Source organism: Lepidochelys kempii, chromosome 1 (genome assembly GCF_965140265.1).
Source record: "Lepidochelys kempii isolate rLepKem1 chromosome 1, rLepKem1.hap2, whole genome shotgun sequence".
Taxonomy (NCBI): domain Eukaryota; kingdom Metazoa; phylum Chordata; order Testudines; family Cheloniidae; genus Lepidochelys; species Lepidochelys kempii.
In genome coordinates this window covers 222,129,886-222,146,243 of record NC_133256.1, presented here as the reverse complement: position 1 = coordinate 222,146,243, position 16,358 = coordinate 222,129,886, and the positions used below count along the sequence as shown (strand labels likewise).

Below are 16,358 nucleotides of genomic sequence, written 5' to 3'. Positions count from 1 at the left end.
CGGTGTGCACACCTGAATGGAATACGTGTCTGCACCCACATCTTGAAGAGCAGTTACAGTACAGATAAGTAACAGTCTTTTTCGCTGATTAAGAATGATGCAACTTGTTCAGTATTCAGTTATAACATACATAGCTTTTCAATGTGTCAACACCTTACTAGCTTTGATGCTGACACTAAGCTCTCTAATCATGGTTATCAGTTATGAATTTTAGACACTAGCCTTTGGGAAATTTGCATCAGAATTGTAAATAATGATACATCTCATTTCACCTGCAGAAGTAATTTATTTTTCCAATAATCTGGCAGTTGCAAGTTCAAAATTCATTAAATATCCTTTCCAAATGGCTTGTGGTGTTCAGAAGAGCTTCAGACAAATTTCATGGCCTCAGCAAAGTACATAGCACAAGTATTTACTTTTGCTTGAGGAATAAAAAAGCTTTTAACATTTCTTGAGCCTTTCTGCTGTAATTAAGCTGAATTTCAAAGCTGTTCTTTGTCAGTCTCGAGTTAATTGAAAGTAAAAGTACAACTTAGCTGTGTTCAGAAATATGAAGCAAATTATGATAAATTTAGAATTAATCATGGACACCTGCATTTTGTGTATTTCGTTTGGAACACTAGTTAGATACACTACTTCAGTTACAGGTTTATGTATATATCCCAGACTTTGTCCAAACATTTTGAGGGTTGTCATCCAAATATGCATATGTGGTGACAACACTGATTCCTAATTTTATTTCCCATTTTATCCTCAGTACTGTTGTTAGTACGTTCTTTGGCTCATGCTTTTTAGGTTATTTTGTGTAACTATTATGTCCTTTAAGTTTTAGTGGTTGTAATTTATTAGTTGATTGAAGCATTTCTATTAAGGTTATTTGTTTTTATGAAAACATCTTCCACCAGGGGGCTGTAAAGAACCTCCAAGTGCAGGAAGGTACTGGAAAACAATACTTTGTGCTGATTATGTTCTAGAGGTGGGAGAGAAATCTATTACGTTCGTATATCACAAGACTTACATTTGTTTAATATTATTTTTAAAAATTTTAGGTTGCTTTCCTGATGCTTAGTTTTTCCTTCAGTGCAGTTCTCTTTGTGCTCAATCTTATTTTTAAGAAATAACTAAGAGTCAAACTGTTACCTCAAAAATTCCCAGTTAAAATCCTGTGAAGCAAGATTTTATATGTTCTCAAAGCTGCTCAGGTGGTGGTAGAGGCAGGCTGCATTTGGTGACAGGGTGGTTTGGCCCAGCTCCCATTTGGAGGCTGGATATTTTTTAATTACACTAAACTAAAAGCAAGCGGTGGGCACAAATAGAGAAATTGAAGGCTTCTGCAGCTATTATGAAAGTAATAATGTAAAAATGGTTTATGTTCTTTGAAGAAATATTCACTCTTTAAATAGTGAGAAATTAGATTCAGTGTTGCGGAGTAGGGACAATGGTTGGCAAGTGTTTAACTCCAATTTAAGCTAGTTTAAACAGTAGATTGTATACTTTACCTTTGTGACCGTTGCTAACATGCTGTGATCTTGACGTCTTTCATGCCTTGGTTGTCCACGTTTCTAGTTCTGTAAGTCAAAAGGAGTTGTCCCTATGTTGAGCATCGCCAATAATAAGTTTCTGCGGGACAGATGAGTCAATTACATCTGTGTAATCCCATGGCTTTTAATGAATTTGCACAGGTCTTGCTGCTTTAACTTGATGAGCTGTTTTGTTAATGCAGAAGGCATGGAAACCAACACCCTCAATCTTAATTCTGTCTGCTCCACAAGGTTAGTGGAAATTAAAAGCAGCAACAATTAACAGACACGTCTCCAGATGCACAAAAAGAACAGATTTTGTTCTACAACCATCCTCACAGAAGAAATCCTGCCCTGGTTTAAAAACATCTGACCTGATTTGCAGGTACTTTAAGCCCAGGCTAACTTAATCAGTTGTGGGTAAAGGTTAGAGCCCATGCTCCAGTTTAGCTCAGGTCGTCACCTATCCATTCTGAAGTGAGGATACAGGCAGTCAATCGCATGCTGATAGTCCTCGGTGTTTGTCCCACAATTCGCCCAAAGAACAGACACGTTCTTTTGCAGTTGACAGGGAAAAAATCCTAGGTTGTCTTAGCATGCAGAATCGTGGGATATGCCCTCAGACACACATGGTTCAGTGCAGAAACAGAAAACACAGTAACGCAAGTAGGACTTTTGCTGCGGGGATCCTTACACCCAGGCAAGGCTAGCAGGTGCCCAGATCCAGTTGCCAATCACCTACATTAACTGTGAAGACGTACTCCACACTTAGTCTCTGACAAAGCCTTATCTTTCTTACCTAAAAAGAACAGGTTGACCACAATATCCTTTGTAATGAAGAAATTTTAGTTTCTCTGCAATCTCTTTGTCATCAGTTAGCCCCCTTGCTCCCTGGTATCCCCATGATTCTCTTGTAGGCATCCTGTTTCTAATACTTGCAAAACTTCTTGCCTCTTTTTTTTCCTTTAGTTATTTTCTTCCAAAATTCCCTCTTGCCCATCTTACATTTTTTCCTTCCATAGCTGGTTCCTTTTTATTGGCTTCACTTTAGCTGGATTTCAATTTTTGAAGGATGCCTGTTTGACTCAAATACTCTTGTCCTTTGCCATGTAATCGTAGTGTGATTTGGGTTTTTTTTTCTTTCCTGCTTTTTTTACGGGAGTTAAGGGGGCATGCCACCTATACATATCTTCTGTGATTTTTATAGGGAATGCTTAAGTAATTCCCTTGCTTAGTGAAAGGATTTTAACTTCCTCACTTTTTTAAATTAAGGTCTTTTGAGGTAGCCATTTATTTTATTTTAAATCTACTCCCACTGTTATTTAGTGGGTCAACTATAATTACTTAAAAAGAAAAGGAGTACTTGTGGCACCTTAGAGACTAACCAATTTATTTGAGCATGAGCTTTCGTGAGCTACAGCTCACTTCATCGGATGCAGCTCATGCTCAAATAAATTGGTTAGTCTCTAAGGTGCCACAAGTACTCCTTTTCTTTTTGCGAATACAGACTAACACGGCTGTTACTCTGAAACCTATAATTACTTACTGACTCAGCTCCTGTGTTTTACTTAGGACTAAATCTGGCGTAGCTACTCCTCTTGTGTGCTGTAGAAGAGCTTTTCCAAAAAATCAGTCCTTTTAAGACATTGAGAAATAGCTTCTCTAAACCCTGTCCTGGTATGACACTTGTACACTTTCTGTAAGTGGGTACTTGAATCAAGCATTATTACTAGTTTATTAAATTTTAGTTTTCTCTAGGATCTCTCTCAGCATTGCACATGCAATATCTTTCCTGATCCAGAGACTGGTGGTATAAACTTATTAGTACGTTTACATTTTTAGGCTTGGGAATTAAGACTTGTATTTCCCTTTTCATTCAAACTTTTATAGAGGTTGGTGGTAACTTCTAGGTGAAGTTGGGTCCAACACTGGGAAAACAGAGTAGGAGGGGTACTACGTCCCCTGCTGACACCACCTCCTGCCTTATGGAGGGAGGTGGGAAAGAGTCACTGGCTGCTGCACTGCATACTTTGCTGGACTGTGGGACTACCTGAGAGCTTGGAGCAGAAGAGGTGCTGTACTGGCCCTACCTGAGTCCAGGAGATCACGTAAGACAGAATGACTCTCCTTCCTGCACCCTATTGTAACTCAGTAGAGAAGGGAAAAACCGATGATGAGCACACCACCTTTCAGCCTGGAAAGAAGCCCACAGATACGTTGCGGGAGTTAGAGTGAATGAGGGAGAGAGTTGGAGGCACAGTGTGTTTAACACCAGCTTCATCAATTAAAGGATTGTGACAGCTTGTCCTATTGTCCTTATGTTATTTCTGGAAGTAATTCAGTCTCCCTCTGGACCTCCAGATCAGCACCTCTGATCCCAAGATACATTACTTGGGTTCTGAGATCCATAACCTGTTTGTTCCTGTTGCATACCTAAAGCACTTGGCCATGAGGCAAAAGAAGTGCACACTATAGTCTGTGCAGTATCTTTCCCTTTCTGGCTACTTACACTTAGGGCATCTTTCTCTAACTTTGGTATTAGGTTGACCTAAGTTTTCTTACATTAGAAGCTAATGTTGTTTTTAAAGTTTTATTAGTTTTTCTTCATTTGCTAACTGAACAATATACTTTTCTCAGTACCAGAGTCTCATGCTGTCTACACTTACCTGTGCTCGCTGAAAACAGAATTTCCTTGAAGACTGGCTCTGGCCAAGAGTGCAGAGACTTGAATGGTTGCTGAATATGTGCCCCATCGGTTCTAGTTTATTGTCATAATGTTCTCCCAATGGCCAGGTGCAGATCAGTCACTGAAGGAAATATTTCCTTGACATCACACTAAAAGCCTAAAAATCTGTATAAATCAAATTTTATTCAGAAATGTGCCATGAACAATTAACTAGGAACTGAAGTGATACAAAACCTTCCCAGAGTCTGGGGACACAGATTAAACAAACAAACAAAAATCTTAGCTACTTATTCTTAATTTCCAAAAACAGAATCGTGACTATTTCAAAATAGTTTTTTAAATTTGTTTTTGTTTGGTTTTTAAATTTCAGGTGTCCATTAAGGAGACAGAATTATGACTATGGAATCTACCTCCTCACAGTTTTGTACCATGAATCGTGGGTAAGCAATTGAATGTATCTAGCAAAATAAACAGTTCTTTTAATTCAGAAAAGATAACACTTTACCTAGGACCACATTTAGTTAAAAATCCTGACTTGTGTGGTGGGTGGAATCAGTCTGCGGCTTCAGCATGCTTGGAAGATTTACAAAAAGCATAACAACCCTGTTCTGTCCAACGTGAACCACAGAAAGCACTTCTAATACCTTTCCAGGATGCCACTATTTTATTGGTTACTTGAATTCATATGCCCACAATAAATATCCCCTCACAGGAGGTTTTAGAAATAAATTCCTTTCTTCTGACAGGAATTAAGAATAATTTTGATTGCATTTATCCCGATGCAGTATTAAAAAGCCGAATGGAAATGAAGCAGCTTTTTCAAAGATTTCAACTGGCTATTAAATGCACACAATTGACAATTAGATACGAAATCAGTGTAAAACGTTTGTTTTTTTTTAAATGTGGTTTTATAATACCTGATTATCTTAACCCAAAGCAAAATATAGAGAAGCAGGAAACAAAATTTTTTTTGGACAGACTTGGGTTTAAAAAAAAAAATTAATTAGTTAAATACTCAAGTGATAAAATCAAATTTGTGTCTAAGCAATGAATAAAGTTATTTTAAAGGTATCCCAGATTATTTGAATTTTACACTTGTCTTAAAATATGCTTATTCCTTTTGGAAAATATTTTATATTCAAAACACATTCTTTTAATGTGTACAACTTAATTAAGAACAGGTATGTGCCTAGTGAGTTTCACAAAAGTAGTGACCTTGTGGTGAGTGAAATATTCTCCCATGGTGGATAGAGGGAGAATAATTTTGCATTTATTGCAGTTCGGTCTTTCTTTTTCTTTCTTTCTTTTTTTTTTGGTTGGCCTCACCCACCTCCCAATTGCTGAAGCTGTCAACAGGAGAATCAGTTGTGGTGTGTTATCAAGAACACTTGTACATTAGGAATGAGAATGAAAAACTGTTTCATATAGGCCATCAAGTGGACATAAGACAACTTTTCAATCCATACTCTTTTCTCTATCAAAATTTATCCCTCAACTGGCCTGTTAATTTTCACTGTATATATACTTCTCCCATGACTTCTAGTCTTTCCTATTGATTACAAATATTAAAATGCATTTTTAAAAGAATATTACGTTATAGAGAATGATAAAAGCAACATAACATACTTGCAATAAAAAGGAATGTTGAAATCCCATACTTACATTTTGGATAGCTTCTATTTGTTTCAAGGAAGTAACTGATAAATATGACATTATTTGGCTGCCACTGCATTTGGCATTTGTGCAGCATGCATGTTTTCGCACTGTATATGAGCGGGTATGTGTACAATTATAGTATTTGTTCCGAGTATGTAAAATGTAGCAGACTGGTAGTTCTCAAAGTACTGATTTTAAAAAAATAGTACATTCGGTTAACATTAACCATCTGACTATATTAGGTTGAAAATAAATTGGGTACTTCCTTCCCACTCTCTCTCAATCATCTTAGTTGTGCCTTGGTGTCACTGCATTTGTTACCCATCCTTTATATACTCCTTTTTGAACCTAGCAGTATTTAGTCAGAGTGGAGTTAAATTGGATTGTATTTTTAGTCTTACCTTTGTATGAGAAGACCTTCAGCTTCCCTTCATAATACTGTTTTTAGTTGACTTTCCTGTCAGTGGTTGTGATCTTTTCCAGTAGCATTTAAGTCCCCATAATCAACATTCTTTAAGAAGTCTAATATTTCTGCCTTCAGTCATTTTAGTTACTCACTTAAATACGAAATAACTCATTCAGTGAGGAATTTCATTTGATCAGAGACTAGCTTGAAGGATGCATATGTTGTAATTATAGACAACATGCTATTAAATTTGACTTATGAATTTATATTTTAAAGCATAAGTTTTATAGATAAGCTTTTACTTTTCAGTGGTACGTTACCAACATAGGTATTTTCTTTTTAACAGTAACACAAACCTCAAACTTGGATGACAGATGAGTTTCCAGTAGCAGAACAGTGACAGCAGAGGCTAAACACTCTTCCTTTTTTTATTAATTCCAGGCAAACAACACATCTGTCCTTTGCTCTAGCGTTACTTAGTGATAGAAGTCAGGGCCATACGATATTGACATGTGAGTGCTTGCTGTGTATTGAATACGCACAAGTCTCTTGCCCTTTTATTACCTTTCAACTTCCATGTTAATATTTGATGAACTCGTCAATCAGTTGTAGTTGTCTTTGATTTCCATGAAAAATTGATGGTCTGCTGTGACATATTTGATTTTTTCCATGATCAATGGTAATCCCTTTTAATAGACCTGCTGAAAGGTAGTTTTGATGCATTTTGTTAACCATAAGCAAACAGGCTGTAATCTATTTTAATCTGTGTGAACTTTAAATATTGATGGGGATTAGTCCTCCCTATAGACAGTAACATTAGACAAAAGTAATCTCCAGATTTGGTCATCTTGCCAACAGCATGGTGCCACCTTTCATGAGCGTGCTTGGTAGAATGCAATAAGAAAATGAGGCCAGTAGTTCCTTTTCATGTTGGCTGTTACTGCTTTTGTTGCAGTTTTTGATGTGAGTCCTAAAGACCCAGTACTTGCTGTTTTAGTTACTGTAGATCGAGGTGGGCAAACTTTTTGGCCCGAGGGCCACATTAGGGAATAAAAACTGTATGGCAGGCCATGAATACTCACAAAATTGGGGCAGGAGTGCTGGAAGGGGTGCAGGTTCCAGCTGGGGGTGCGGGCTGTAGGGTGGGGCTGGGAATGAGGAGTTTGGGATGCAGGAGGGTGCTCCGGGCTGGGATCGAGAGGTTTGGAGAGTGGGAGGGGAATCAGGGCTGGGGCAAGGGGTTGGAGTGTGGGGAGAAGCTCAGGAGTGCAGGCTCCGAGCGGCGCTTACCTCAAGTGGCTCCGGGAAGTAGTGGCATGTCCCCTCTCCAGCTCCTATGCGGCCAGGTGGCCCCATCCTCAGGCACCACCACTTCAGCTCTTATTGGAGCTCCGGAGGGGGCCACTGGAGCACGTAGGAACTGGTGCGGTGCCATGCTGTGGCTTCCAGGAGCCGCATGGTGTGGCCTCTGACCTTGCGCCCCGGCCAGAGCTGAGGAAGCCCCAGACCCCACTTCCCAGTGGGAGCTTGTAGGCTGGCTTAAAACCGCTCGTGGGCCGTAGTTTGCTCACCGCTGTTGTAGATCCTCTCTAATTTGTATTAATGACTGGAAGAATTGTTGTGCACTACTGAATCTTGCAAGTTAAGGAGTATCGGAACAAACAGAATATGAAAACCAAGGGCTGTATGTAGGTCAGGAAGTGTAGTTATCTTTTAAGTGTCACTTGGCTTTAATTGTTTGATGTGCCACAGCATATGTACTAGTATTAGGAGGTAACCTGTCAAAATAATTACATGTTAGGATATACCATAGGCCTCATATTACTAATTAAACCTTTTCTGAGAGGTGGGAGGTGCCAATTTCTATGTGGATTGTCCAGTGCTTGGTAAATTGCATGCTACTGAGCTGTATAAAGTGATGCTGCAGTAGTAAAGTGCTAATATAACTTTGTTCCTAAGTAATACACACATAGTTAATTCTGGGTTGTTTGGTTTTTAAAAAAAATCCCCTGTGGATCACTCTTTGCAGAAAACTCATTTACTTTTTTTCCCCAAAGATTGCCTTCCAGGTCCAAGTTTGGTCTTGAGGCGTATTTCTTCCTTTCTAACTGAGGTTTCAATCCAAGGACCAGGTCCTCTAGTAGTGGAACTCTGATTTTATAGATATTGCAGTAGCACTTGAAGGGTCCAGTCAGAATTGGGTCTCCATTGTGATGGATACTGTAAAAATAGCCAGTGACAGTCGCTGGCCTGATCTGTTCACAATCTATATGTGCAACAAGTCAGTGACAAACTAAAAGGGAAGGCGAGGGCAGGAGTAACCAATAAAGTAACAGTTGCATAGATAAGGTATTGCTTAATATGAAGTTTCTTTGCGTGTCTGTGTTTACTGGGCTAATTTTTATCTAATTATAAACAAATATCAGCTATCCCTGATTGACACCGAACCAGTCAATCGTTGGAGGTAGAAATGTTTGTGTGAATTAATTCAGTGAGCGTGTTCTGTGTATAACAGGCAGCATTGAAGACATGGAGAAAACTGTGGGAGCAGCTGATAAATACTCAGATGAGACTAGAATTAGTGGAGTGGAGTGGGGTTGATATATTGAGATGAACAGACAGGAAGGGTCAGAATTGGGAAGCGCTTGAAGAGCAAGCAAAAGAAGACTCCACTTGGTGCAGTGAAGCCAGTGGAGAAAATCAGAGTGTGGTGTTGTTGTGGTCAAAATAATGTGGAAGGACAATGATCTTAGTAGCTACTTTTTTGAATGGACAGTAGATAGGCAATGTGAATGAGGGGGACCAGAAAGGAAAAGGTTGCACTACTCCAGATGAGAAATAAAGCAATAGGTAGTCTTTAACACTGGAGAGTGTGCAAAGGTCAGATTTTGGAAATGCTATGGAGGAAGAAACTGTGATTGGATGTGTGGCGTGAGGAAGAAGTCTGACTACCACCTAGATAATGAGCGTGAATGAATCACAACAATCATCTTGTCGTTTCAACAGTGACTGAGAATGGGGTGAAGATGAGACCTTGAGAGGAAAGATCAGGAATTCACCTTCTGCCCTGTTAAGTTTTTGTCAGTGAGGTATATCTAGAAAGAGGGGCTGGAGAGATGGGCTGAGATGAGGCATTAGACACATGGAGACCAGTCAGGAGTGGGAAAAGTAGATTTGAGAGTCACTGGTGTAAAGGTGGGTAGTTGGAGCCATGTGAGCAGATGAGGTAACCCAAAGAAGGTTTAGAAACACTCCTCACACGTTTTATGGTTTTACTTGAAGCCACTATGTCGGCATAGTTGAAAGTGACTTCCTACCTGCTGATCCCAGAAACAGTTTGATCCTGCAAACTCCTAAGGACGCTGAGGACACTCAGCACTTTTTCCAGGATTGGGCCCCAAGTGTATGTTTCCCTGGGAGAATCTGTAAGTATGGGGCAAAGTGTGAAGTTTAAGTTTCCACAACCATTTTGAAGGGAGAATTAGGATGATTTCCCTGTGTCTGGCATTCATTCCCACACAGTATAATGCTAACCCATCCTTGGCATATGAAGACTTCTTAATCGGAGGGGCTCCGGTTCTCTTTGGAATGTACCTGATTGCCCCAAATATTAGATATCGGATGGTGGCTGGGTGAAACCCCTGGAGAAAGATATGCCTGGATTCCCTAAAGTCTTCGGTACAATTTTCAAAAGAGAATTATGTACTTAGGACCCTGTCTCGTTGAAAGTCTATGGCATTTAAGCTCCTAAATCCCATAGGTACTTTTGTAAATTATATCCTATGGAAAAATGTCATCCCCGTCCCTTTTCAAATTACTGAAGTTGAACACTTCTTACTCTCCTATATTTGATAGATTTCTCTTTATTAAAGTGTAAGCATTTCCATCATATTTCATTTATGTTCATTTGCCAACTGTGTTGTTTCCTTCCTTCCTGGGTTATATTTCTTTTAATTCCATTTGTTTAAATGGGAAAACAAAGTAATAAATCCTCTAATCCTTCATCCATCCTCTAATCGCAGGTTAAGTGAAACATTTTCTGTGGGAACCTGTTTAAAATATTGGCAGCACATCAGTGGGCTGATAATAAATGTGATTAATTTGTTATGCAGTATGGTGCTGGGGGCAGAACTGGGGGGTGGGAGGGAAATAGCCACACAAGGAAGGGAAGAGCAAACTTCACTAGATCATGTGACTGTGCAATTGTATATATTTTTTTAAATTTAGGTGCAGTTAATTGATATTTGTAGCCTTACTTAATATGATTATATCCAGTAAAGTGACTGCCTGTCAGAGGATTTTTGAAAGACAAGGTAGGTGAAGTAATCTTTTATTTGACCAGTTAGTGATGGTGAGAGATGCAAGCTTTTGAACCACATAGAACTCTTCTTCGGGTCACTGGACTTGGGACCAATACAGCTACAACTACACTGCATACAACAGAGAGGAGTTTGACATCCACTGTGTCAAACTTTCTCAATTCACAAGTCAAACTGCCAGCCCTGCCATCTTGAAACCAAGTTGGATTTTTTTTTCCTCATGCAGCTTCACCAGTAATTGTCTACAAGATATATTATGTCCCTGGTCACACCTGTCTAAATTGTAGGATGGCTAATGGGGTTGCGGAGCTCCAATGCAGAACTTAATTTGTTTACAGCCTCTTTAGTGCTAGTGAAGATGCATAAGAAGGCAGATGCCCATATTAACTTTTAGATTCCAGGTTGTTTGCAATCCTGACCATTTTTTTCTTTTATTCAATTTGATATGGAGACATTGAGACGACATTGGAGTCTCACAGTGAGTTTTTTGTTTTCCTTTTTTCTATACAATCCCTCTTCAGATTAATACTATGCTTTTCTCAGAGGCCTAGATGTTAGCCAGGAAACTGAAAGCTAAGTGTGCATTTAAAAAATAAAACATGATGAAGTTTGAAAATGCACACGATCCCCCAAACAGCCTTGACTGGCTCTGCAGTGCTGCTCACAGAACAAACAAAAACCAGGATACAGTACTCCCAATCCGTGAACTTCTTCATTGCATCAGTGACCTTGGAAAATCTGAGGTCATCTTAATTGGTTAGCTTTGATATCCTTGTTATGCTGATGGTCATGCATTGTGGTGAGATTTAAAGATAGATGCGCTACGCTTTAGCTTTCCATAGCAAACTTTCTGCCATATAAGCCTGTGCACAGGAGTTTGAGGAAGGCAGCCTTTCATGTTTTGTCACCAAAAGTGATGACATTTTGGAGACAATTTCCAACATACAAACTTTAAAACGTAGATTATAGTATTTTGAAAATATATAGTAATGCTTAACATTTTATATTTTGCAGCTTTTTTCATCTTAATCAGTAATTGAGTTAATACTTGTACATTATTAATTTTTACACACCATGTAGTAGCTGTCTGAACAGCCAGTTTGCTGTTCATATGCACTGAAATTTTTTAACCAATGCCTGAATGACCTTGTGCTTTGTTCTACTGTACTCCCTATTTGATGCTGTAATGTTTGGGTTGGTCGGGAGAAAGTTTACTAAAGTCTTGGTCTGTTCCCAGTCTGGATGGTCTAGACTCTGTTCCTTGTGTTTTGTGTCTTGGCTTTGCAGATTGTTCCCAGGAAAGGGCCTGTGGTGGACATGGCCTACATGGCCAAACAAAAAGGGCAGCATTGAGAGAACTTTAATGAAGTGTGTCTCTGTCTTACTGTTGATAGCGGTGCACAAAGCAGTAATTATAATAGGCATGTAGTGATCCTTATATTAATTTTGGATGAATGCAAGTATAATAGCACGAAGAAGAAAAATTTATTAGTGCGTCAAAAGAATGATCGTTTGCTGCCATCAAGTGGTTAAAGGAGGCATAAACCGATCTTTCTCATTTACGTAGGAATAATCATTGAGATTTAAAGTTATGTTGTGGATTGGAAACAGGAAACAAAGTAGAAATAAAAAATCCATTTTCAAGATGGAACATGGTTAATAAGTAATGTTGTAAGGATCTCTGCTTAATATTAATGATCCGGAAAAGAGGAGGAACAGTTAACCAGAAAAATTAGTTGACTTATTTGTTGGTCCTAGTATAGTAGAGAGACGAGGTGGGTGAGATAATATTTTATTGGGCTGACTGCTGTTGATGAGAGAGACAGGCTTTTGAGTTATACAGAGGACTTTGTCAGGTCTGGAAAAGGTCCTAAATGTCACAGCTAAAGATTGAATAAATAGGTTGGCATAAGCAGCTAACACATACTCTAAGGAATCATTCAAGGTGAAGTTTCAGAGTAGCAGCCGTGTTCGTCTGTATTCGCAAAAGGAAAAGGAGTACTTGTGGCACCTTAGAGACTACCAAATTTATTTGAGCATAAGCTTTCGTGAGCTACAGCTCACTTCATCGGATGCTGATGAAGTGAGCTGTAGCTCACGAAAGCTTATGCTCAAATAAATTTGGTAGTCTCTAAGGTGCCACAAGTACTCCTTTTCTTTATTCAAGGTGAAGTGGCCTATTAACATCCCTGTAGTCATAGGACAAAAGGGAGGGGGGGTAAGTGGGTTACAGATTATTGTAATAAGGGATAAATCCAGTGTCTTTATTAAGACCATGATTTTTAATGTGACACAGTTATGAATTTGAGCTTCCAGGTTCATCTTTTGAAAGTGTTGTCCAGGTTTCCTTTGAGCATGAGGACTGATAGATCAGATATGAAGTGATTGCTTTGTGAAAATTGTTCAGCCACTGGTGATATGGTGTTCGTCTTTTATCCTTCTCCTGTGTGAGTTCATTCTAATCTAGAACATATTGATTGTCTAGTGTCACCCACGTAGTTTAGTGCCCCCAATAAAAGTGTGTCTCTCTCACCAACAGAGGTTGGTCCAATAAAAGATATTACCTCACACACCTTGTCTCTTAAAATATTGTGCTCATTTCTGAGCTCCTCTCTGCCTCTTCTATGTAGCAGAAATAAAAAAAGTAAGTAAAAGGCAACAAAAAAGATTGGAAGCATAGAATCCTAGAAATATAGGACTGTCCAGTCTCCTACATTTTATCTAGACCATCCCTGACAGGTGTTTGGCTAACCTTTTCTTAAAAACCTCCAATGCTGGAGATTCCACCATTTCCCTAAGTAATTTAAGTGCTTAACTACCCTTACAGTTTTGACATACGAAAAATGTCCTGTGTTCCCTCTAAGCTGTGCAGAGTGTGTGTATGAGAGAGAGACAGACACTCTATGTGTGTGTGCGTGCGCACATCGGCAAAGCTAAAAACACTTTTAAATTTATATATGTTCATGTTAGGAGATTGGATTGATTTATCTAAATTGGTTCTTAAAGCAGTCTAGTTGAATTGGTCTAAATCTGTGTGTAATTCAATCCCAAATTAAACTTTTAAGTGGAAATTATTGGAGACCAAGTGAATACCAGTTGCTGGAGCTTTTCCAGCTTTTCCTTGCAATACCTTGATTGCAGCAGTAGTTGAAAGGTTTAGGAGTTAAACCTGCATGTGTGCAATGTGTTTTCTTTTTTCCTGAACAATGTGTATTGTGCACCTACTCCTTACTTTCTTGGGACTTTGTAAGAATACAATAGAAAATTGCTCATGTAATTAGTGCTTTATAATCCGTCCAATAAAGGATTCCTCCCTGTACTACTCAAACACATTGATATATAGTAATCTGTACTTTCTAAGGTATTACTTTTACAAAATATGCTACAGTACATTTACTGGTGCAGTGTATACATTACAACTAAAATATTTAATTTTAACTGCTGAATGGCTTATGATTAAAGCTAAGCTTTTGTCATGGTTATTTTTAGTAAAAGTCATGGACAGGTCACAAGTAATAAACAAAAATTCACGAAAGCTGTGACTTGTCTGACTTTTGCTGCAGCAGCTCCATGGTTTCAAGCAACAGAGGGGTCTCTTGCTTATATTTAGTAAACTTTACGCCTCAGAGTCCAGAGACCAAGTTTCTCCTTGTCAGGGATATTTTTATTCTCTTCACCCCAGATTCCAAGGGGATGGGATGAGTTCGTGTGCAGATTTCCCTTTTCCTTGATGGAATTAGGAATGCCATCACCAAAGTCTCTGTGCTTTGATGCTACACAATGCCTTATTTGCTTCAGTGAGCCATCCTGTGTGCAGGATGAGCACTTTACCCTAATTAAAGCTTCTTTTCCTCTTTGGTGAGTTACACAGTTACAGAGTTCAGAGTAGCAGCTGTGTTAGTCTGTATTCACAAAAAGAAAAGGAGGACTTGTGGCATCTTAGAGCCTAACCAATTTATTTGAGCATAAGCTTTCATAAGCTACAGCTCACTTCATCGGATGCATTAGTACGCATTAGGATTCATTAGTATGCATCCGATGAAGTGAGCTGTAGCTTATGAAAGCTTATGATCAAATAAATTGGTTAGGCTCTAAGGTGCCACAAGTACTCCTTTTCTTTTTACAATTACAGAGGTTGACAATGCAAACACTCAATATAATTTTATACCATTGGATACATATATTAGAAGTAGGATTAATACATGCACATCCTACAAGCATTCCATAAAATCTAAACACTAAGCACATTCTTATAACCCTAACGTATGTTTTAACTATACTAACCCACAGATAAGCCAGACCGGTTTCCAACTCTGCATTTGTCAGTGTTCAGAGAGGCCTTGGGCCTTGGCATGAGCTGGTACCTGGTCTGCCAGCATCACACAATGGAGTTCTATTTAGCAGTTGCCCTGGGGGGCGGGGGGGAAGGAAGGGATTTGAAATAACCTAAGCAAGCCTACATACAACAAATCACTTGAATGGGTGTCTTTGTGGGTCTGTGCTGTGAAACTATGCAGGCTAGGGTTCAAGCACTTATCTCAAAGGCTGTACTAGGAGAAAAGGTGTGTTCTTATCTTGCGTTCACAAACTTGTGGTAAAATCCTAGTGAAGACAAGGTAGTTTGTAGTTTTCATACAGATTAGCAGGTGGAGTTAAACTAGCTGACATGTTAATTTGTTTGAAAATTGCACACTGCCTTGTCTTAACACAAGGTAAAATATTAGTAAACTCAAGGACACGCCTCTCACTAGTGAACACACAGCTTCTTTTGGGGTGAATCCCTGTACATTCCAAACCATGCATTGTTTCCATGTGTTCCAGTGGAATACTGTGTCGGCATGTCTCGTCTAAAAGTGAACTTCAAGCAAAAATAGAAACTAAGTTACAGGTGGTCTAAAATATTTTAAATTAAAAAATATATATAATATATATGCTCCATTTGCTGCTTTACCATTCCCTTAGAAATATCTTCAGTGTCAAATCTTATCTTTTCTGGATTTGCTGGAGAATTTTGGGGAGGGAAAGGGTCTCAAATGTATGGTGCAGGGTCTCATGTTAGATGAAAGACTGGGGAGGTTGATCTTCAAAGACATCCTTTCTCCCAAGTGTTTATTAGGTATAGGTATTGAGCAAAAACCCCAAAATTTTAAAGCCTCCTTAAAATATTCCTTTTAGCTTTCAGTTTTTTGTAATGTCATTATCTCACCCGTTCTCTAGTCTCCATAAGATCTTTGCTTTCTGAAAACCTTTGTTTGGACTTAAACCTTTCAGATGCCCTTTCCACAACCTAAAGATGTAAAAAAGTGCAGGTCACTTCTATCCCACGATCAATATTATCTCCATTGTACAGATGGCCAAATTGAGGGATAGAGGTAATAGTGTCGCTTAGTAAGTCAGTAGCAGCGCTGGGCATGGAACCCAGGAGTTGTCGCTAGTTATAAGATCATCCTTCCTGCTTTACAACCTGCCTTGTTCTTCTGAGACAAAGATACTAGTTTCTTCTTCATCCTTGTCTCCTTGCTACCACCTGGCTTATTCTTTTTCCGCTTTTAATTTGCCCTCTTCCTGCAATGATCCCGTCTCCCATCTCCACGCTTCTGCTGTTGAATTTCTTTATAACTTCTGTGGTGCTCTCTCACGTACCATGACAACACATTTTCCCACCCCCAGGAAGTAAACAGTTGAGGACCAGGACACAACAATCCTAGCCACCTATTCGTTCCCACTGTTCTTCAGAGAGGCACAAAGTGAGTGATGGGTGGAAGCCTCTT

The 16,358-nt window shown here is 39.0% G+C and overlaps 1 protein-coding gene across 3 annotated transcripts in view; it reads left to right on the top strand.

Moving 5' to 3' along the window:
- Positions 1-16,358, top strand: part of MRPS35 (mitochondrial ribosomal protein S35) — a 55,760-nt gene that overhangs the window by 31,691 nt on the left and 7,711 nt on the right. For 2 of the 3 annotated variants that reach the window (XM_073315402.1, XM_073315420.1), the window contains exons 7-8: positions 1,683-1,772; positions 4,577-4,646. In XM_073315402.1, coding sequence (XP_073171503.1) covers positions 1,683-1,772; positions 4,577-4,646 — 160 coding nt within the window. The remainder of the gene's footprint in view (positions 1-1,682; positions 1,773-4,576; positions 4,647-16,358) is intronic. The other variant, XM_073315412.1, reaches the window with a different exon arrangement.